Raw genomic sequence first — 23,570 nt, forward strand, 5'->3', positions numbered from 1 at the left:
AATTGAGTTATGTTTTTTTAACCAGCTTAAGTTGGCTGTAATTTTTTAGAATTTATTAAACTTCATAGAAAAAAAATCATAAAAAACTTATTTATTCATTGTGATAAAAATTACTCATAATTAGCCTTACTGAAATGAAACTTATTTATTTATTTTAGTAGTACTTATACTTGAAATATTCATATTTTATCAAATTAATTCATATTTAAAAAACAATCCATAAAATGCATTCAATTTCCTATAAATTTTATTATTACCTTTTCTTCAAATTATGTAAATTATCCGTTTACTTTTCATGCACAAATGTACTAAATTATATTTTAACATTTGCATGCCACTCCATGGTAGTGCTTGGCCCATTATGGTCTTATACTCACCTTGACAAGTATGCACCTGGTGAAGCTTCACTTTATATTATTAATTCATTTTAATATAATATGATTGATATTAATGAAATCATACTTTCTTAACCTATGCATGATATTGTTGCATCATATGATAGAATTCCTCTCACATATCATGATAGCCCTATGCCTATTTCTATAGATTCATGCTCTTTTGATAATGCATAGGTCACCTTGTGATGAATTTAAAAATAATGGCTTGTGTCAAACTATGTTTTATACATGATATTAAATCATGTGAGAATTAGTCTTTTACATCTCATTTTAGTTTTATGGATACTGCATCGAATGTTAGTTCTATGAATACTCAAATATATTTTTCCTAGTGATCCATTGTATCATGATAGAATCTATTACAATGTTGGTCCATTACCTTCTCATGTAATTATTAGTGACACTTCATTATCTCCTAGTTGCACTATGTGATGATATTGTTGCTCCTAGTGAATTATTGCACAATGATTTTAATGGTACTACCAATACATCTTTGTATGTTAAATCATTCTTTCTTGGTAATTATAAGTATTTATATCGTGATAAATTATTTATTAGTGAATTTATGCTTTATTTGACAGATAGAGATTTATAATGTTTTGATTGATCTTGATTTTACTATCACTATTTTACAGACTTAGCACATGATTTTATTGATTATTTCTCTTCTCTTAGTGTGCCTAAGGATGATATGGACTTAGTTGCACCTTTTCATGAGCTATCTCTTGATATTTATTCACCTTTCTCTTCTACTATCCATATGGATTATGCATAGATATTTATCCTACATTTCATTCAATGTCATCTCCTCTTAGAGAGATGCCTACTTTTCATGCTAAGAAAACTTCATAGATTTATCATGCACCTAGACTCACATGCTGTAGAAATTAGCTAGAAGTCAAGATGTTCCAATTTGATACCCAATCTTACCACTTAATTTAGTTTTAGTTCCTTATTCACCTAAACTTACTTCCAAGGCATATAAGGAATTTGGCATCATTACAAAACTTCAAAGTATCCAAGCTAGAATACCTCTTTAGATTTATTATTTACATTAATTTTTTATAAAGATATAATGCAAAAGCTATATAAAAAATCCAAATCAATGTTGATTCTTGAAAGAAACACAAATGCCAAAGATCGTTCGTTGAATTGCAAAAAATATTTTTATACACTTATGATACTAAAGAGGGAACTCAAAAGTTCCATAGAGGACAACTTGAACTATTCACCCATGTAAATATAAACAACAACAAAACAAACAAACAAGTAGTATGGGTAAATGATGGAATAGCTAACATTCCCCCTTTATTAACGATGAAAGATTCTTCGGTTGCCACTAAGGGTGCTTCTAAGATTAATGATGATGTAATAAAGGATGTTGTTGTCCCCTCTACTGAAAATGGATTGTTGTCTCTTACCTCGCCGGTTGCTTCACCGTGTGTTGACACAACTTTTGCCCCACTTGTTGGTTGTCCTATGCTCACAATGGTTGTTGCTCCCTCTTCTAACACTCTTTTTTCCAGTCCGAAAAGATTAGTGCTGGACCCTTTGGATTGGTCAGTCGTGGCAGCTAAAGTTGAAGAAGGATGGATTACTGTTAAGGGGAGGCATTCAAAGACGTCCAAGCCTTCTTTTGATATGACTCTTCGTTCCCACAATGCCAATTGAAAATCTTGAGGGCCCTTGTAGTTGGTTGTTTGGGTTGGTTTTACCGGCCCTTTCTTTGTATGGGTTGCCTTTTTTTGATTAAGGAAAAACAAGTTTTTAAGGGACCAGAAACCCTTTACAAGATAGGTTTTAGAAGGACTTGCAACCCGAACCGAAAGATAAACTTGAAAGACCACTCAAAGAAACAGAACACAAAAGAGATTTGGCCCAACCAATCAAAAGAAGGGGAACAACATTAACCCCCACCAAAAACCTACAGGCTGCAAAAAACCAGTAGCCCTAACCCAACCAGGAAGGATCAAGAATTTGACCTACCCTTATGAGATCGAAGGGTCATATCAAAAGAGGACTGGGACAATTTAGATATTTTACTTTTAACAGTAATCCATCCCTCCTCAACCCTAGCAGCAACCTTTTGCCAAGAGGATGGGTCCAGAATAGAGGACCTCCCCTCATCAGGAGGAACAAAGCTAGCATCTAGAGAGGTAGAGACAACAACAACAATTTGAGATGCGGGAGGGTCATCCATCGAAGAGGAAGATCCATCATTTTTCAAATGATCACTCAGGATGCCACCACAGGCATCCACACATTCCTGAGGCAAGGCAACACCAGAAACAAGAGGCGTACCCTCAGTCTAAGGAACCTGTGCCACCACCTGGGAGAAGCTTTTCTTTTTAACAAAATAGTGTTCAGAGGATGCACCCTTCCACCAAGAAGCAGATCTTTTTTTCTTTTTTTCTGTTTCACACCCTGCAGCAACATGTCCAGTCTGGAAGCACTTTCGACATCTAAAGGGGATACCTTCAAAGTCGAGTGGTTGGACCCAAGATCCCAAGGAAGATTCAATCTCTAACTCAGCTGGAAGCCCTTTAGAGACATCAATGTTAACCAAAATACGAGCATAAGTAGAATGATAAATTTGGTAAGATTCCTTATCAATCATTAGGAATTCACCTAAAGCCTCCCCCACTTCCTCTAGCAGAGAGTCCGTCCATAGATGAAGGGGAAGGTTAGGGAGCCTAACCCAAATATGAATCTCATTAAATGAATCAGTAGATGGATTAAAGCCTGAGAACTAGGGTTTAACCATCAAAACATATTTGTCCTCCTAGCTAAAAGGATTAATCCCTAAGATTTTCGATCTGTCCTCTGCATATTCAAATTTAGCAATGAAAAAACCCTTGGCTGAAGGAAAAATGTTAACTGAACCTTTTATGATCAGTTCCCAGCTTTGGGAAATCCAAGTGTGCAGCTGAGGAAGGCTTGGCCAAAAACCCCGAAACCTGCAGATCAAACCATGAGCTTCAAACACAGAGGAAGTGTGGATGATCTCCATATCAATATCAACAGACACCTTGAAAACCAGAGGTTCGCAAACAGAAACAGCCACAAGCCCCAAGCCACGGATACCCCGATCAGCAGCAGAGGGCGCTGGATGCACCATATCACCATCCATAGAGGAAACCCCCGCAGAGCTCCCATTCATAGCACCAGGCAAAGTCTCACCAGCCGCACTAAGGGAACCAGGGGACTGGATGGAATCACCAGCCGACCTAAGGGTAGACGGCTTCACTGCAGTGGACGTCCTTAGGGCAACGGTGGCGACAGTCCTTGTATGGGTTGCCTGTTGTCTTTAGGAGCAGTCCCTGTTTTTTTTGGTTGTTCTATCTAGCTGGGCTTTCAATGCTTTATCTATTTTTTAATTTGATGTAAAGGGTTTCAGGGCCACTTCAAAACCTTCGTTTCACTTAATAAAAAACTTTCCCCCTTTATTGCATCATTGTTTTGTAGTGTACTAATGAGAGAATCTTGAAAAGTATCAAACTTCACATGTCCAAGGGGCTTGGTGAAGATGTCAACGCATTTCTCTTGAGTAGAGAATTGGAGTTGAGTATGTTTTGTTGTATAGTTTCTTATATGATGTGACATTCAACCTCAATATGTTTGGTTTGTTCATGAAACAATGGATTATGAACAAGCTTAAGAACATTGTGATAGTAACAATGGAGGATTATGGGTTGATTTTGAGTTACTACCAATCCTTCTAGTAAATTATGTACCTGAATTGGCTCACAAACTATTGCACATTTTGCATGATGTTCTGCTTCTATTGAGGAATGAGCAACTATGGCTTGCCTCTTCCTACCCTAATAAATAGGACCTAAATATGAGAAAATATCAAATCTAGATGTGGATTTCCTATCATCAACAAATTTTGTATATTCTACAATTGTGTGCTCTATCAAGAAGAATTGATCATTTTTTAAGATTCCAAACTATGATTCATTGTACCTTGGATACACCTTTAGAAGCATCTATTTTGTTTCTTTCCAATGACACATCTTTGGTTCTTGCATGAATCGTGAAATATAATTAATATAAAAATTTGCATGTAATCTAACGTAGGTCAAGTAAATTGAACCTCTTATTATATCTCAATAGAGAGATGCATTAATTTAAGGAGATGGATCAAAAACAAATAATGCAATCCTAATTCCATGGCTTTTGACATGGGTTTGGAACCCATCATTCTTAATTTCTCAAGCAACATATTGGCATATTTTCTTTGATATAAAAAGCGCGGTGATTAGTTTGTCATACCTCTAAGTCGAGAAAATAATGTAATAGCTTGAGATATGTCATATAATATTCCTTCTTGAGATCATTCTTGGTTGTATCAACCATCATTTTTAAGCTACCTGTGATAAATAGGTCGTAGACATCTATATTGATAATCACAATCTCCCCCTTCTTCCTTGAGGCAGATATTTGGATCATATGGATGCCTACTAAATTCATGTTGTAGAATATGTTCATCAATTTTGATATACTACGATTTAGAAGCGTATATGAGACCATATAAGAATAAGTTTTCATACATTTTCTTCTTTACTAGGTGCAACAAAAATCTCTAGTTGGGTCATATATACTTCCACCTTAATGTCTTCGTTAAGAAAGACACTCTTTACATCCATTTGATATGACTTCTTTGCATCCATTTGATACATCTTCCATCCAAATTGTGATGCTAAAGAAAAAAGCATTAAGATGATTTTGATCTTTTTTGTGAAAGCAAAACTTTTTTCATAATCAATCCCTTCTTTCTAAGCATATCCCTTAGCCACAAGTTTGGACTTATGATTATCCATACTACTATTTTCCTTATACTTCGTCTTGAAGTTCCATTTAAACCCAATGACTTTCTACTAGGTGGTAGATCAACAAGTTCCAAGTCTTATTTTTCATTCTAGTACATGTTTCAAATTGAAATTTTAGAACCATAGCCTCCTTCCAAGGCTTTGATTATAGTGCTTCTTGAACATTAGATAGGTTAAAATTATCAATTACTGAATTCATTAGTGCTTGATTTACCTCATTACAATTCATGGCACAAGTCCCCAGTCTTGAATTTGAAGTGTTTGGGACTCCATTTAGATTTGCATCACAAAGGACACTAGTATACTACTTGGGCATAGATTGTGTGATGTTTTGGGGTGCTGATTTAGTTTGATTATCAACATTCTCATTACTTTTCTCATCCAAGTTGAATATAGGAGCATTATCTAGAGCAAGTGATGATGTGGAAGGTGAACTTAACTCATTCTTTTCATAAAAATAACATCTCTACTAATGTATATCTTATTTGTGGTAAGATTCATAAGTCGATAGGCCTTTGCTTCATTTCTATTACCCAAGAAGAATATATTTCATGGATTTATCATCATTTTTTGGTCTCTTTTTCTTAAGAATGCACATGCATATTGTGCAACCAAATACATGAACATAAGAGATAGACAACTTAACTCTCATCTAGGCTTTCTCTTATGTGATGCCATCAAGAACTTTGGTTGGTGCGCGATTCAAAAGATTAACCAATGTATGCATAGCTTTAGCCCAATATGCATGTACAAAATGAGAATCCTTCAACATTTTATGTACCATCTCCATGCTGATGCACTTACATTGTTTTTTGACTCCATTTTGATGAGGTGTGTAAGCTATAATTAGTTGATGATCAATTCCATTTTTCTTCAAGTAGGTGAAAAATTCTATATTGGTTTATTCCCCTTTGATTTGGGTAAAGGATATGGATATGATTATTCATTTATATTTTCACAAGAGTTGAAAACTCTTTAAAGTAGGAAAAAGATCCATATTTGGTTTGCAAACAATAGACTCAAATTTTTAATAAATAGTCATCAACAAAAATTTGAAAGTACCAAAAACTATTTTGACTAGGTGTCATGGCTCCACATAGATCTAGTATGCACTAGTTGCAAAGGTTGACTTGTACAATTTTTGCTAGGATGGAAGGGTGCTCAATTTTGTTGTGTACTAAGAAAACTAGAACAAATAGCACTCAAATTCTTAAGTTTGGGGATCCCTTTTACCTTGTGGGTAAGTGCACAAAGATGGTGGTCAAAAAGGGGGGTATAAGTGGACACTTTTTTTTCTGAAATCAGGTGAACCTGAACTTGGAGACAAATTTGAAAGTCATCCACTCAAGATATGAAGATAATCAAAAAACAAATATTGTAGTACTCTGAATCTAGTTTCCAAACTACTAAACTTTTTCAAAATTGGATAAGATTAAGGGGGTCAAATCCTTCGCACACGAAAAATAGACCTTGATTTTTTCAGAAAAACATAACATAGTGTTTGACGTGCGCATCAAAAAAGTCATAGTTAGATTTAGTATTTTGGAAAATCCTTCGGTAGAAAGATAGTTAAGAGTGAGCACTAGAAGATGTGTATTTTTTTGTAATTTTTTGTTGAGAATTTTTTTTTTTTATGATTTTTCCAATCGAGCACATCCTGAAAAATTAGGTCCCTGTTCGTGCACGAAGCATAAGTTGCACTAAAAAAATCAAAAATACAAATTTTTTTTTTAAAATTGTAAAGAATCAAGTGCACTACAATAATATATAATTTTTTTAAAATTTGGATAAGTATATCAAAAGTTATTAAAAAAATGGTACACATATGTTTGTGAGAACTATGGGGACACTGGTAAAAGAAATTCAATAATAATATGTTATTGTTGTTCAAATTTTAAAAAAATTATATGGTTAGAAATCTAAGAAGATGGGTGAAAATATGGTGGAAATTTTAGAAATACCCACTTGATGAAGTGTAAACCTGATGATGACAAAGTCGAGAAACCAAGTTGATAAAATAAAACATGTCAAAAAGGAGGGAAATGGAGGGAAATCAAACTTCCAAACCGTAGCTTTGTCAACCAGGCCTATTTCCAAGCCTAAACAGTCAAAAGCGCGTATGGGGTACCTGTGGTATAAAAAGTGCGTATGGGGTACTTATGGTGTAAGAAGCGCGTACGGTCTATTTTAACTATAAAAAGCATGTACGCGCTTTTAATGTTTAAATTTTGGGAGTGTGTATAGTATGATATTGTATATATAATATGTGTATATATAATATATAATTTATATATAATATAAAAATATATAATATATAAATATATATATATATATGTATATAATAATATATAATATTTATATATATGTATATCTATATATATATATAATATATTAAGCATATATACACACACATATGTGTGTATCTATGTGTATTGTCTCCCTCTCTCCCCCTCTCAAGCACATACAAGGTGCCTCTCTCTCTCTCTCTCTCTCTCTCTCTCTCTCTCTCTCTCTCTCCAATATATCTTCTTTTTGTTTGCATATATATAAGGTGATAAGACGATTGACAAGGTGGTTAGTTTTTGTTTTTTTTAAAGAAGATAGGATATAAAGTAGATCGATTGAAGAAAATGAACGTATTGGTTTCTTTGGATTGTGTGGATGTATTGGTTGGATAATATTAATGGGTTGTATGGTGTACTAAGGGGTCATATGGTGTATTATGACCCCTTAGGTGTCGTTATGGGTCATATGGTGTTCAATGATCCCTTAGGACACCATATGACCCCTTAGGACTCCATATGGTGTCGTTATGGGTCATATGGTGTCCTAAAGGGTCATATGGTATTCTATGACCCCTTAGGATACCATATGATCCCTTACATGTCATTATAGGTCCTATGGTGTGCTAAGGGATCATATAGTCTCCTATGACCCCTTAGGATACCATATGACCCCTTAGATGTTGTTAGGGGTCGTATTGTGTTCTAAGGGTCATATGGTGTCCTATGACCCATTAGGACACCATATGGTATCGTTATGTGTCTTATGTTGTCGTATGACCCCTAGGACACCTTATGACCACTTAGGACACCATATGGTTTCATTAGGGATCATATGGTGTCCTAAGTGGTCATATAGTCTCCTACGACCCCTTAGGACACTATTTGACCCCTTAGGACTCCATATGGTGTCATTATGGGTCATATGGTGTCCTAAGAGGTCATATAGTGTTTTATGACCCCTTAGGATACCATTTGGTGTCATTATGGGTTGTATGGTGTGCTGAGGGGTCATATGGTGTCTTATGACCCCTGAGGACTCCATATGACCTCTTACGTGTCGTTATGGGTCATATGGTGTCCTAACGGGTCATATGGTGTTCTATGATCCCTTAGGACACCATATGATCCCTTGGGACTCCACATGGTGTTGTTATGGGTTGTATGGTGTCCTAAAGGGTCATATGGTATTCTATGACCTCTTAGGACACCATATGATCCCTTAGGTGTCATTAGAGGTCATATTGTTTCCTAAGAGGTCATTTGGTGTCCTATGACCCCTTAGGACACCATATGACCCCTTAAGACACCATACGACCCATAACGACACCATATGGTGTCCTAAGGGGTCATAGGATGTCATATGACCCCTCAAGATTCCATACGACCCATAACAACACCATATGGTGCCCTAAAGGGTCATATGGTGTTCTATGACCCCTTAGGATACTATTTGGCATCATTATAGGTCCTATGGTATTCTAATGGATCATATAGTGTCATATGACCCCTTAGGATACCATATGACCCCTTAGATGTTGTTAGGGATCGTATTGTGTTCTAAGGGTCATATGGTGTCCTATGAGCCATTAGGACACCATATGACCCTTAGAACACATATAGTGTCATATGACCCCTTAGGATACCATATGACCCCTTAGATGTTGTTAGGGATCATATTGTGTTCTAAGGGTCATATGGTGTCCTATGAGCCATTAGGACACCATATGGTATCGTTATGTGTCTTATGTTGTCGTATGACCCCTAGGACACCTTATGACTACTTAGGACACCATATGGTGTCATTAGGGGTCATATGGTGTCATTAGGGGTCGTATGGTGTCCTAAGGGGTCATATGGTCTCCTACGACCCCTTAGGACACTATTTGACCCCTTAGGACTCCATATGGTGTCATTATGGGTCGTATGGTGTCCTAAGAGGTCATATAGTGTTTTATGACCCCTTAGGACACCATTTGGTGTCATTATGGGTTGTATGGTGTGCTAAGGGGTCATATGGTGTCTTATAACCCCTTAGGACTCCATATGACCTCTTATGTGTCGTTATGGGTCATATGGTGTTCTATGATCCCTTAGGACACCATATGATCCCTTAGGACTCAATATGGCGTCATTATGGGTCGTATGGTGTCCTAAAGGGTCATATGGTATTCTATGACCTCCTAGGACACCATATGATCCCTTAGGTGTCATTAGAGGTCATATTGTTTCCTAAGAGGTCATATGGTGTCCTATGACCCCTTAAGACACCATATGACCCCTTAAGACACCATACGACCGATAACGACATCATATGGTGTCCTAAGGGGTCATAGGATGCCATATGACCCATCAGGATACCATACAACCCATAACACCACCATATGGTGCCCAAAAGGGTCATATGGTGTTCTATGACCCCTTAGGACGCTATTTGGCATCATTATAGGTCCTATGGTATTCTAAGGGATCATATAGTGGCTTATGACCCCTTAGATGTTTTTAGGGGTCGTATTGTGTTCTAAGGGTCATATGGTGTCCAATGACCCATTGGACACCATATGGTATCGTTATGTGTCTTATGGTGTCGTATGACCCCTAGGACACCTTATGACCACTTAGGACACCATATGGTGTCATTAGGGATCATATGGCGTCCTAAGGGGTCATATGGTCTCCTACAACCCCTTAGGACACTATTTGACCCCTTAAGACTCCATATGGTGCCGTTATCGATCGCATGGTGTCCTAAGAGGTCATATAGTGTTTTATGGGTCGTATGGTGTGCTAAGGGGTCATATGGTGTCTTATGACCCCTTAGGACTCCATATGACCTCTTATGTGTCGTTATGGGTCACATGGTGTCCTATGACCCCTTAAGACACATGCATGGATCCCTAGGATACCATACGACCCCTGAGAATACCTTTTGACCCTAGAGAGGGAGAGAGGGAGAGGAGAGGGAGGCAATGGGAGAGAGATACACCTAAGAGACGAGGAGACTGAGAGGGAGAGACAAGAGATAAATGAGAGAGAGAGAGAGAGAGAGAGAGAGAGAGAGAGAGAGAGAGAGAGAGAGAGAGAGAGAGAGAGAGAGAGAGAGAGAGAGAGACTTAAGTGAAAAATAGAAAGAGAGGTGGGGGAGGTAGGGAGAGAGTGGGAAAGAGGTACACTTGACAAAGGAGGAGAGTGAGATAGAGGCAGATAGGGAGAGAGACTTGAGAGAGAGAGAGAGAGAGAGAGAGAGAGAGAGAGAGCCAGAGATGTGATAGAGAGTTGATAGCCAGAGATGTGATAGAGAGAAGGAGATAGACTTGAGAGAAAGAGAAATGGAGCGAGAGGGGGAGAGATAAAGAGAGTTAGAGGGAAATAAATACTTGACAAAGGAAGAGAAAGGGAGGGGGAGGGAGAGGGAGAGAATGAGAGAGAGAGACACTTAAGAGATGGGGAGAGAGTGAGAGATAGAGATATTTGTGAGAGGGGGAGAAAGAGAGAGATATATGAAAGAGAGAAAGAGGGTGAGGGAGATGAGAAAGAGACAAAGAGATACCCGAGAGAGGGAAGAAAGTAGAGAGGAAGATGCCTAAGAGACAAAAAGGTAGGGGTTAAGGAAGAGAGAGGGGGAATGTAGGGAAGAGATGAGAGACATAATGCTGATATGAGCATGTTGATTACTGAAATTTGACTAAGTCTGAAATTTATAAGAATACTCAAAAAACTAGAATCTGCATTATAACTCTTAGAGATCTGGAACCACTCTCAAACATCTTGATAATATATACATAAAATATAACTTAAAGTATAAGTGACATTTCTCTTTGTCTTTAAATGTTATATTTTATGTATATATCCTACTAAAAAACCTAATGGAATGTAAGTGAATTGCATTTTATTGACAGATAGAACCGCGCACGCGGTTTTAGTTTTTCAACCGCGTACGCGGTTAGTATGCTTTAAACCGCGTACGCGGTTAGTATTCTTCAAACTGCGTACGTGGTTAGTATTCTTCAAACCGCGTACGCAGTTAGTATGTTTTAAACCGCACACGTGGTTTAGCTTTGGTTAGGCTCGGCAAAACGAGCCTAAACGCGTACAGGGTTCTTTAAATTTGAAATAGCCCGTGCGCGTTTTGGTGTTTTTCATGTTTTTTTTTGGCGTGTCCACTTTCTGACCACCATCTTTGTGCACTTACCCTTGTCTTTCTTACTAAAAGTAAGCAAATAGCTAGTGCTCAAGTGACAAAAACAAAAATGCAATAACATAGAAAGATCATTATGGTTAGTCACCAAGGCTTGATTATTGCCAATTAAGTCAGGCTTAAGAAATCTACCAATTTTAGAAGCGCTTGCGATAATCCTTGAACTTTTATACTCATCATGAATTAGGAATACATTTTTATCATCATTTATGTCAAATTCAACCCTCAAATTGTGATCAGTAAGCTAATTGATAGATAGAAGATTTTCGGTAAGTACCAACACATATAAGACTTTAGTAAACCTACAATGTTACATGCCAAATTGCAAGGAGATTCCACCAATACCTTTGACATCATAGGTTCTATCATCTCCAAGAGAAGCTTTACCATGATAGAGTTTTAGTTGGAAATTGATGTTGTCATTGATGTCAAGTCTGCAAATATATAGAGAAGTTGTTCATCATTATGATGTCCATCATAGAGGGAGATTTTTTTTGGAGAGGAGTTATAAATATTGTCAAATTTTGTCATGTGAAATTGCCAAGTTAACATGATCTATTTTGATCATTATAGAGGGTTGTACCTATATCACATTTGTAGGATAAATTTTTGGAGATATTGGGCATTAGAACTTTTCTTTTATCTACTCAGTGACTTGGTGTCACTCATAGCCGGTCACTTAAGTCACAACTTAAGCCCTTATGTTCGTGTTGCTCATCGACACCTTTGCCAAGCAATTACCATCTTAATCGAACACAAAGACTCTACCATTTCCTAAATTGGAGGATCAATATCTTTCCTTGATCAGATCAATGATCATGATGTAATCCTAAGGATCAAATGACTTCCGCATATTCACAAGATCTGAGCAGGATCCATCTCTTATTACTACAAAATAGTGGAATGAAGACATGGTAGCTCGGTATCAGTAGATTGTACGCATCTTCCATGGTCGTGAAACTGTGGAATGGTGACAGGTTAGATCGTGTCAGAGGATTGACAACTAGCATGGTTGGAGAAAGGTTTGTGGAACAACATGTTGTAGTTGTGAAACTATGTGACCATGCCATGTGCCTATCATGGCCCCATATGGGAAGTCTATTTATTTTACTGAAGATCTCACATCGTGTGCATCCATTCTGCCATGAAAAGGAGAGATTGATGGTCGAAGTTCATACTTTACAAATGGCTAATTACAGTTTCAAATTTGTAATTCTTGAGGTTGACTGTGAAGCGGTAAGTACAACTTGTTTCAGACTGACACGGAATATTGGTTGTGACAGTTTAAGTGTATCCAAGCCAACATGAGGATTGTATCAAATTGCACAGACATATTCATTTGTTTAGTTTGTGTGTGTGTGTTGAGAATATGTGTGTGTAAAAGAGGTTACCAATGACAAAGTAGAGTGCTCTATGCATCGGGCTATGCAAATCATGATCTACCATCTGATGCAAAGTTGGTTTATGTAAAGAACAGTGACTAGACCAAAGGCTGTCAAAAGAAAAAGCATAATTACAAAGGTCCTTTTCTATATCATTCTAATATTATCTCAAACATTGGTATCTTTGTCATCAATTGTATATTTTTTTGTGAGGTTGGTGCTTCTCTATTATTAAGTTGTTATTTAGAGTGGTGGATTGCAGTCTCCTTTTGGCAGGTACTCATAAATGTTGTATTGATTAAGGAATTGGTCTTTCTTAAAAGTTGGTGCCGAACACAATTGATTGTAATATTCATATTTCTTTGTGAGGTTAGATTTGATTTAGTAGATCCAAACAACTTTCTCATCTTGGTTTTTTTCTTCTAGGGTTTCCATGTAAAATCTAGTGTTTTGTTCTTTGTGTTGTTGCATTCATTGCTTACACTATTTGATGATTATGTTATTGTTTCTAATAATGAAGTAATTGTTTGTGTCAAATTTGAACCTATTTGTAAACCCTAACTAAGCCAACCACTAATCCTAGATCTACAAACTAATTCAACACAAGATCAATAGAGATCTACAAATGCATTCAAATAATCATAAAATAAGAAAAGTTATACCTTCACATGCAAGAGAGCCTTGTCTCATTGTTCTCCTATCCTCCATGATCTTGTATTTGATGATAGGTGCTTTTAGATTTGTGTTGCACTTGCACAAGAGCTCAAATAAGAATGTATGTGGTTGTGAGGATATATGGCTAAAAGTGTGATGACATATTGTTCGAATGATTTTGGTAGAGTGTAAGTATGCTCAAGATATGTTCTATGGAAAATGAGAGGATGAAGCCTCTTTTATAGAGACCTTCCTAAAAATGGAGGGTTTAGATTAGGAGATGGGATTATGAATGGCCATGATCACATAGATGAAAGAGAATCAATAGGATTTGAGATTGGGTAAAGATGGAGGGAGCAGATAAAGAGGTATGTTGACATTGGAGAAAACACAAAGTGAATGAAGAGATGGTTGACACTTGTCACATGCCTACACATTTAGATTATGATCCACGAGATCAAGTTGGAGGGCTAAGATTAAAAGAGGAAAAAGGTAAGTGAATTAATTAAATAAATAAAAGTATTTATTTAATCAATAGAGGAAAGAACTAAATAAATAAAATATTCATTTAATTTAGGAGAGAAAGAAGAGGCTTAGTGAATCAATAAATACATATATTTTTTTAATTAATAGTGTAAAAGGTTAAGATATTTATTTAATTAATAGTAGAAAAGTTTAAAATATTTATTTAATTAATAAAAGACATTGGGATAAAATAATTAAATAAATATTAAATATTTATTCAATCAAAAGACAATTTTAGGTGTCAACACAAAGAAATCTTCAAGATAGAGAAAAGAAAGACAAATTTAAGCCTAATTGGTTAAGGCCCTTCGTTGTCACTATCAAGTATGGATTAGGGGCCTATCAACTCACTACATCAAAAGGAGAACCCTTGGATGAGCCTATGAGCATCATTTATCTCAAAAGATTTTATGCATGATCCTCAAGGTATCCCAATTCCAAAAACCAAAAAAGTAAAATATAAATAAAAAATATCAAAAATACAAAAAAAATAAAAAAATAATTTACTTTTCAAAAATAGTAAAAAGAAATAAATCATACATTATTGAAAACCACTCATGTGGCACTATGAGCAAGCACCTTGGTAAAAACCTATTTATAGGCACCATGTGTAAATAGCTAAATCCACCATCTATTTGGTTACTTGTTTCTCCCTCACCACAACCTCATACCCCCTATCACATATACACACCTTTTATCAATTTCACCCTATGTGTAGGAGTTCTTCACCTCCATTATTTCGCATTGCCACTACCAACCTCTTTTCATTACACTCATTTCATCCCCCAATCTTCCTCCCAATGAGATGATAAGTAATTCAAGCACCATGAATAAGGATAAATTGCAAAGATGATATAAATCTAACATAGAAACCCTCCAACTTTAAAAAAAAAAATGTTATACTCATTTAACATAAAAATGACATGGGGCAAGGACTCAAACATTGAAGGGAACTAAAAGAAAATTGTTTAAGTTTCTTACGGAGCAATGTGCTCAAGCAATCTAATTAGGCTAGTTTTTTATGTTCTTTTTATAGTCTCTTGCTAGTTCTAAGACTTTGGTTCGATGTTTTATTTTGATTTTTGTATCTGTTATTAAAACTTTATACTCTCGATACTTTAACTACTATTAGTTTTGTGCTAATGTGTTGTTACTATTAATGTTGCTTGTGGATTGTTTGTGTAAGGGCCAACACCCTTGTTTTGCTTCTTACTAATATCAAAAACATTAAATTGACATGTTTATATTCACATTAAAAAAATACAGAATTATCTTAACAAAATAAAAGCCTCCACTCACTAATATCAAAAACATAAAATTGACATGTTTATATTCACATTAAAAAAATACAGAATTATCTTATCAAAATAAAAGCCTCCACTCAGATCATGACAAAATAAATCTCTCATTTTTGAAAAAACTTTTAAAAACCTAATGACCTCCTCAACATTAAGTTTGTTGAGCCTTTTGTACCATATGATAATGCAACAACAACATAATTTCATTTAATACTTATACCTTCACCCTTATTGTTTTGTGTTTCTAGTAAAAACGCAGGTGAGAATTCTTTTGACATCAAATGCTGGATCACCCTTGTCTTTAGCTCTATGTGTCTCAAAATGGAAGGAAAGCCATGACATGCTCCTTTCATATTCTTTAAATAAATTTTCATTGAAACAAAAAAGATTTCTAACTTCATTTGTATATACAAATGATACAAATGATCTCAACCTTCATTTTATATATGCTTCTTAAAAACATCATAAATACCTTATATATAGACACAAATAGATATTAAACTCGAAAAAAATATGTTTAATAATTCATCTATAATAATTTATTAATTATCACTTGAAATTATAAAGAAAAGCATAATATATTGTTAACTACATGAAGCAATCATATGTAAAAACTTCTCAAATCTTCAAAGTAGAATAACAATAATTTATTGTTTCTTTGTCCTTAAAAGGATCACAAATAATTTTTTTATAGTAAGAATTCTCTTGCAACTTACAAACTACTAATGGAATTTGAAAAAATTAATAACATTTGAATAAACAACTAAACGTTTATGAGTGTGTGGGTGGGTATTTTTATTATATTATTAAGATATATTATTTTTTATTATCAAAATTTGTATTATAGAAATTCAAAAATTATTAAGAAAGTTACACTATATAATAATAGTCAATGCATATATCATTAGAATTTTAAAACTGTATAGGGTTTAATGCTTTTCAAGATAAACTTGTTTTCACACTCAGCTCAAAATATGTGGGCATTGAAGCTAGATTCCCTCACTGTATATTCAGGGATTGGTTTCAAATATCTATCTTAGGCTCTCTGGTTTTTTGGAATTCTGGATCTTCATGCTGTAATCTTTTTCAATGCTGGAATTCTGGATCAACAATAAATATATAAATCTGGCTCTGCCTTTATTGATCAAAAACAAATTTTAAAACTATAAATAATTATTTGTACATATATTTAAAAATATATGAAAAATGTTTAGAATCATAATTTAGAATTATTTTAGGTGGGGGATAAGTTTTATTGGCAATCCTTTGAGAGGAAGAGGCATAGGATCCACGATTATTTTCTCATCAGGATCCACTAACTTCCATCTAAAATTCTTCAACAAATTATGTAAGAAGACCAATATTTCTACTCGAGCAAACTCGTTCCCTGGACACATTCTTATTCCACCTCCAAAAGGAACAAATGTATAAGGAGCAGGCCCTGCTCCTTCAAATCTAGATGGATCGAATTTCTTTGGATTAATGAAATACTTAGAGTTGAAGTGGGTTGCATTTATTGTCCAGTGTGCCTGTACTGAACATTTAAAGTTACCAATATGCCTTTCATTAATTTAACGTAAAAAAAATTGTTTAATGAAAATTTAAAAAAAAAAAAAATTTCCACTTCAATATGAAAAAATATATGATAAAATGTCCTTGATCTGAATATACCTTCCATCCTTTAGGAATAGTGAATCCACTATAAGTGAAGTCTTTGATAGCTTTACGAAAGGCTCCTTGTGCAGGAGGAAGTAATCTAAATGTTTCTTGAACAGCTCTCCATGTGTACTTCATTCTTTGAAGATCCTTCCACTCTAAAAGTTCCCCTTCCTCCTTTGAACTTGCTACCTCCAATTGTTCTGTATAAAATCAACTTATTTGCATTATCTTATAATTCTTTCTAACAAAAACTAGCAAGGAAAGAAACTGTCATATCATTCTAATTGAAGGTGTTTAAAGCTTGCTTAGTTAAACTCCCTAAAATCTAAAATTTAATCTTGAGACCTTCCCATCGCAGTGCATGCAGTTGGTATTTCATATGAGATATAGTTTGCTTTCTTTTGACATTGTGAATTATAAAAGAATCTTTCTTTCTTGACAGATCAAATCATAATCCAGCATGCTTAAGAATGAAAGAGAAGAACTGAGCAGTTTAGAAGTTAAGAACAAAAATCGGAATTAAAATACCTTGAAGAACTTGATCGTAGCAATGAGGATTTTCGGCCAAGAATTTGAACAGCGATGTTAGGGCAGAGCTACTGGTATCATGCCCTGCATACAAAAGCAAAATTATGTTGTCCTTGATCTCATCGTCTGTCAAACTCCTTTCCTCGTCATCAGATCTATTACACAGGAGAAAAGACAGCAGATCTTGCTCAGCAGAAGCCCTTCCATTCCTCAGTGCGATTCTCCTTTCCTCAATAATCTGAGTAAGTTGTTCACGAAGAGCGTCACGTGCAACTCTGGCTTTGTGGTACCTTGTCCCGGGCAAATCAACAGGTACCTGCAATTATAAATCTTTGAGGTTTTTACAGGTATTTTCTTTTGGATATTTTACTTATATATTTGCAATTTTCATTGTTCAAGGCTCAAGCTATGCCATGTTTCGTTTCATTTTGTCTTGATAAGGTTAAAATTCCTTTTCTGGGGTCCTTCATGGGCTTTGGTGGTATACCTACCATCTTTATCATGGCAACCAGGAATCCTGTTTAGTTTATCTTTCAATTAATTTTTATAATTATTATAAAATTAAATTATAAACAATTTTTTAGATTAAATTTTTTTTATTAAATGAATATTTTTCATTGGAATTATGAATTGAAGGATTTTAAAAGGATCAACATTAAAAAAAAGGGCCAGCATCAACATTAGATCAGAACTAACCAAAAAAGAAAAAAACACAGGCCTAAAATCCAAAACAGACTTCTGGAAACAAACAACCACTTACAGCAAAGGGACATCCATAACAACGATCAATGAGGTTTGCAATCAAAACCTCTCCAAAGAATTCTGAATGGATGTCCAAGTCCAGTCCGTAAAGCCTAACCTACCTTCTTTCAAAGAAGAATAAGGCACAGTCAAAGGACACAAAAGCACTTCATCTATTTCTCAGACTCTTGTCCTTGAGGAAGAGCCGCTGAATGTTTCCAACAGAATCCACGACTGTAGAGTCCAATTCCTTTCCTAATAAATTAAGAGTCTGTCTCAATATTCTGAGCCTCTTTCCCAAAATTGGGAGAAGAAATGAAATTTTCTATTTGATTATAGAAGCGTTTTGACTTTATGACAACAAGTCAAACTTGCGAGGATGAATTATTGAAGATTCAATGCTTCCAGACATGAGTTTGGAACACAGCTTTATGACATTTGAAAGCACCTTATCAATATCAATACTCTGGAATTTAGAAAAAACCAAACATTTCACATATTTCTGATAGATAAAAGTTAGACCAAAAGAATTGGTAATACCTGATAGTTCAGATTATCTCTTCATCCAAACAAACAATCACTTACAACAAAGGGGCAGCCATAACAATGATCAAGGAGGTTTGAATCCAAACCTCTCCGAATATCTATGAATGGACATCAAAGTCCGACCCATGAAGGCTAATCTATCTTTTTTCAAAGAAGAACAAAGAAATCAAAAGACACAAAGACACATTATCTGATTTTCTCTTGTCCTTGAGAAAGGGCCCTAAGCGTTTCTAACAGAATCCATGAAATAGAGTCCAACTCCTTTCCTTATAATATTATAGTCTTTATCAATATTTTGATCCTCTTTCTCAAGATTGGGTTCTTTTTCAAGTCTTCACATGAATTGGAGAAGCATTCAACGTTATGACAAAAGGAAAACCTGTGAGGATGACTCAAAGAGGATTCACTGCTCCCAAACACAAGTCTTCACATGAATTGGAGAAGCATTCAACGTTATGACAAGAAGGAAAACCTGTGAGGATGACTCAAAGAGGATTCACTGCTCCCAAACAAAAGTTTGAAACACAGTTTTAAGACATTTAGAAACACCTTATCAAAATCAACACTCACACAAAATCTGAGAAAAAACCAAACCTTTTCATACATTTCATGACATTATCGATAGATAAAAGTTGATCAAAAGAATTGGTAATATTTTATATTATCTCTTCATTACAATTCAGGAAGGAGTCTTAGAAGCCTAACCCAAATAGACCTTATTGAAGTTCTCCATGACAGCATCAAAACCAGAAGACCATATCAAAAAAACAAAAAACCAACGAAACAAGACCTCATAGCAATATACACATGCAATTCTCAAAGATTTGGAAAGACAGTAAGAAAAAACCCATTTCACATGACAATCAAAAATTGACCAAACACATTACCTTTTAAGAGTGCAACAACATTGAGGGCATTCCCCAAATAAGGAGAAGCTTTGTCTACAACAGCATCAGGAATCTTCAGAGTAGTGCATAAACCATCCAACAAAAAAAAAGGATTTTCAGCCTGGCATAGTTCGAAAATGAGCTTGGTACAAATGGAAGAGACAATTTCAACAATCGGCACCATATACGAAACTCCAGCCTATTCAGCAATAACAGGCATGACAAACTCCTCAGTGATCAAAACATTACAAGAATCCATTTGTAAGTCCAAATCAAAGCTTCTAAAGAAACAACAAGAGGGGGCTTCAAGTTCCAAGAGCGCTAGTGACAAGAGAAGGTGAAACCCTCAACAGTGCCGTCCTACAGAAAGCTCCACATAGGGCGGCTACACAAACCCTATCACAACCCTAACAGGGCGCCCACAACCACAAGAAATGACCCCATCAGCGTGCAGAAAAAGCACAAGACCATCATATAAAGCTGCAATCAAAATTTCCTCAAGGACATTCCTAATGGGTGCAGGTGAATCAAGCCACTGGTCCTTCCGACAGGCCTCAAGCAAGAAGTACAGCAGCAGCTCGACCCAGTAGTCAGCATAACCATCCGCATCATCATCCTCGGTATCTTCATCAGCCTCTCCTCCAACGAAGACCTTCCCAGTTCCCACTCATGGAGGGTTTGAAATTTTACCTCTACTTCTACTCGCTCATTTTGTAAGTGTTGAAACCTAATGCGTAATCTCAATTTACATTTGCCGACTAAGCTGTCTTAGAGTAATTCAACAAATTAAATTCATCACACTAAGATCCTTTTGGAATTGCATAAAGGACGAGTTTAGAATCAAATAAACTTTTACAGCAACTCATATTTTACAGTTAATAGATGCAGTCCAACTCATATTTTGAAATTTCTAAAAACTGGTACTTGTATAAATTTCTAAAAACTAGTCCTTGTGATATAGCTTGGATAAGTGATTTGGGGGTATGCAATTGAAAAAAAACATACAAATTTTTGTGTGTTTAATTCAAGGAAGATGTAGATTTATTCATTCTTTGTCTTCTTCTCTAAAATCTTTTTGTTTTTTTTTGTTTCAAGATGTCGAACAAATGCTTCACTATAATAAAAAACAAGTATGTTGGTCGGCAGTCCTTCTCTGCCATATTCAAGCATATGGTCGAGTGATCGGTGTCCCAAACTTTGTGTAATAGTGTGGCAAAAAAAAAGATTAATTTGATTAATTCCTTGGTATTGTCTTTGATAGTGATATTACACCAATATGTTCATGCATCAATTTCTATTTTAATAAAATAATTATTTAACTTGATTGCAACATGCTCTTCAGTATTTTAAATGTATGGAATTGTTAATGATGGACCTGTTTTTTTAAACAATTTTTGGAGGCTGGATTTTCAAAGTTTCATTTATTTGGGTATTTTTTTTCAAAAAATTCCTTTTGATATTTTGAATCAATTATGTTAGTTTTAACCCTTATTTAGAGCAATAAGAAATAGTACTATAATGCAATTTAGCTGTTAAGTAAAAGACCCTATAGGGAAAATATGTCTTGTCTAGGAAATAGTAAATTATGCAGTTGTAGATTTTTTAATTTGGTTTCATAGCTATTTCTATTGTAATATTAAAGTGTTATTTTGCAATTGAACCACAATTTGTCTAAGCAATGTCCCAGATATCCTTCCACCACATTTCTTGATCATTTTTTCATGAAATTCACCATCATTGGGGCAAACACTGTAAGGTCGCCAATGGCAGGGACTTCTTCATAGGTTTTCAGCAAGTTGGTCTGGTTTAGCACGAATGTTTCATGGCTGATGTGAATCAAAATTCTCAATTTCAGTGCTCTAGAAACTTACCATTCAACTTCATGTGTGGTCTACCTTTTCCAGCAACGTGAAAAAATTCTCGTGTGATGTTTGGATTCATAATCCTTTGGACTTTGGAGAGATTTGGATTCAAACATCCTTGATTGTGTTTTTGGTGTCCCTTTATTGTAAGTTTTTTATTGGTGGTCTTTTAGGCTTATTTCGTTGATTTTAGTCTAATGTTGTTATTACCTTTTCTTGACATATTAGGTTTTGGAGTCCTTTCAAAGCCCCTCCTTTAATTCATATCTTTAATCAAAAGCATTTTTACCTAATAAAAAAAAAACATAACTAAAAAGAAAGGGTGCAAAATCACGTGGTTGTCACAAGTATGAACTAATCTTACATATTAATCAAAAGATAACATAAGAGCACCAATGTCTTTGAAATAGCTTCTTTATATGTAATGGTACGAAAGATTGACGAATTGGTGTGAGTGTCATTGTGAATACATACTTTGTTCAATTATGGAATATTTAGTCTTCCAATTTCAAGGTTAGCAACATCATGGTGCAATTGCAGACCTCCTTTGTTCCCAACAAGCATGGCTTCATGTGGTTATTTATGGATTAAAATTATGGTTGCTATAATCCCTTCCTATGTTAAAGCTAAATGAAAAGTTTGTTCATAATCTAATCTAGGTCTAGTGTTTCTTTATGCTTAATCATGTCTAGCTCCAGTTTTTCTTGTTCCTTTTTAGCTTTAAATCCTAAATCAAACCCAAATTTTGAATCAATCCCAAATCCACTTTCAGTTGTAAATTTTGTTATTTCTTCTCTTGATTTTTTCACAAGGTTAGTATTACATTAAGAATGCTCTGTCACCTTAATTTTTCCACAATTATCGTTTAGTTTGATTGTTGAACATTTCAAGTATCACAATGCTTCTTATAGTGTGTATCTGTGTGCTTGTCCAATGGGTATTGATTCCATCATTGCCATACACTAGCATTTAGCTCATTCATAATTTTTTGGCTAGAGTGTAGCCAAAGTACAATCTTGGTGCTTGGCTTGAAATTCCTCAAGCTTAACCAATGAGACAATACAACTTATATAATTTGGATGTTCAATCTAGTTTTCATATTTTAAGTTTTATGTCATTTAATAGTCAATATATTTAATGCTAAAACATGCAAATTTGTATTTGTAGTTGTTGTTATATTTCATACTCATCTTTCTACTAAGAAAATTTACATGTTGTTCCCATTTTGTTTTGTCGAGTCCCTCATTTTTTCTAATCAAATCCCTTTCTAAAAAAATGACACCTTGATAGTTGGCCTTATCATGTGAACTCATGAGGAGAAGCCCCCATTTTTAAGGACTCTTTAGAAAAGAAACTTTAAAACTTTCTCAGTTTGTGAAGACAAAACACAATTTTGTTGGTTTGGAGAGGGGTTCTCAAAACCTTGTTGAGAGCCCATGTGGTTTCCACAAATTTGTCATATATTCTTAACCTACTCTTAAAGTTGATTGGATGAATGATTTTGTAACAACTTGCATGGTAAAACAAACAACCTTACAAAGAAAAAGAAAATAAATTAATGAAAAAATTGTACTTATCAACGAAGTTGACTTTCTTTGTAATTGCTAAAAAAATCATTCAAACATAAAAAATTTATAGCTTGCGACATGTATTTTACATTTTTTATTTGTCTTAAGATTTATTTATACTTTTTCTTTTGTTTTTGTATGACTATAATGAAACTAAAACATTAGATGAATTTATTTGATCATAGACATTTCTTAAGGTTAGTTATTCGA

The 23,570-nt window shown here is 34.9% G+C and overlaps 1 protein-coding gene across 3 annotated transcripts in view; it reads right to left on the minus strand.

The window, feature by feature from the left end:
- Positions 1–23,570, minus strand: part of LOC131061015 (cytochrome P450 716B1) — a 39,566-nt gene that overhangs the window by 13,842 nt on the left and 2,154 nt on the right. The window contains exons 2-4 of one of the 3 annotated variants that reach the window (XM_057994519.2): positions 17,757–18,072; positions 17,241–17,428; positions 16,682–17,098 (exon numbers count right to left, since the gene is read on the minus strand). In XM_057994519.2, the coding sequence (XP_057850502.2) occupies positions 16,799–17,098; positions 17,241–17,428; positions 17,757–18,072 (804 nt within the window). In that variant the 3' untranslated portion in view covers positions 16,682–16,798. Of the gene's footprint in view, positions 1–16,681; positions 17,104–17,240; positions 17,429–17,756; positions 18,073–23,570 lie in introns of those variants that run through there. The other 2 variants (XM_059211206.1, XM_059211205.1) reach the window with 2 other exon arrangements.

The sequence above is a fragment of the Cryptomeria japonica genome, chromosome 9 (genome assembly GCF_030272615.1).
Source record: "Cryptomeria japonica chromosome 9, Sugi_1.0, whole genome shotgun sequence".
Classification (NCBI taxonomy): domain Eukaryota; kingdom Viridiplantae; phylum Streptophyta; class Pinopsida; order Cupressales; family Cupressaceae; genus Cryptomeria; species Cryptomeria japonica.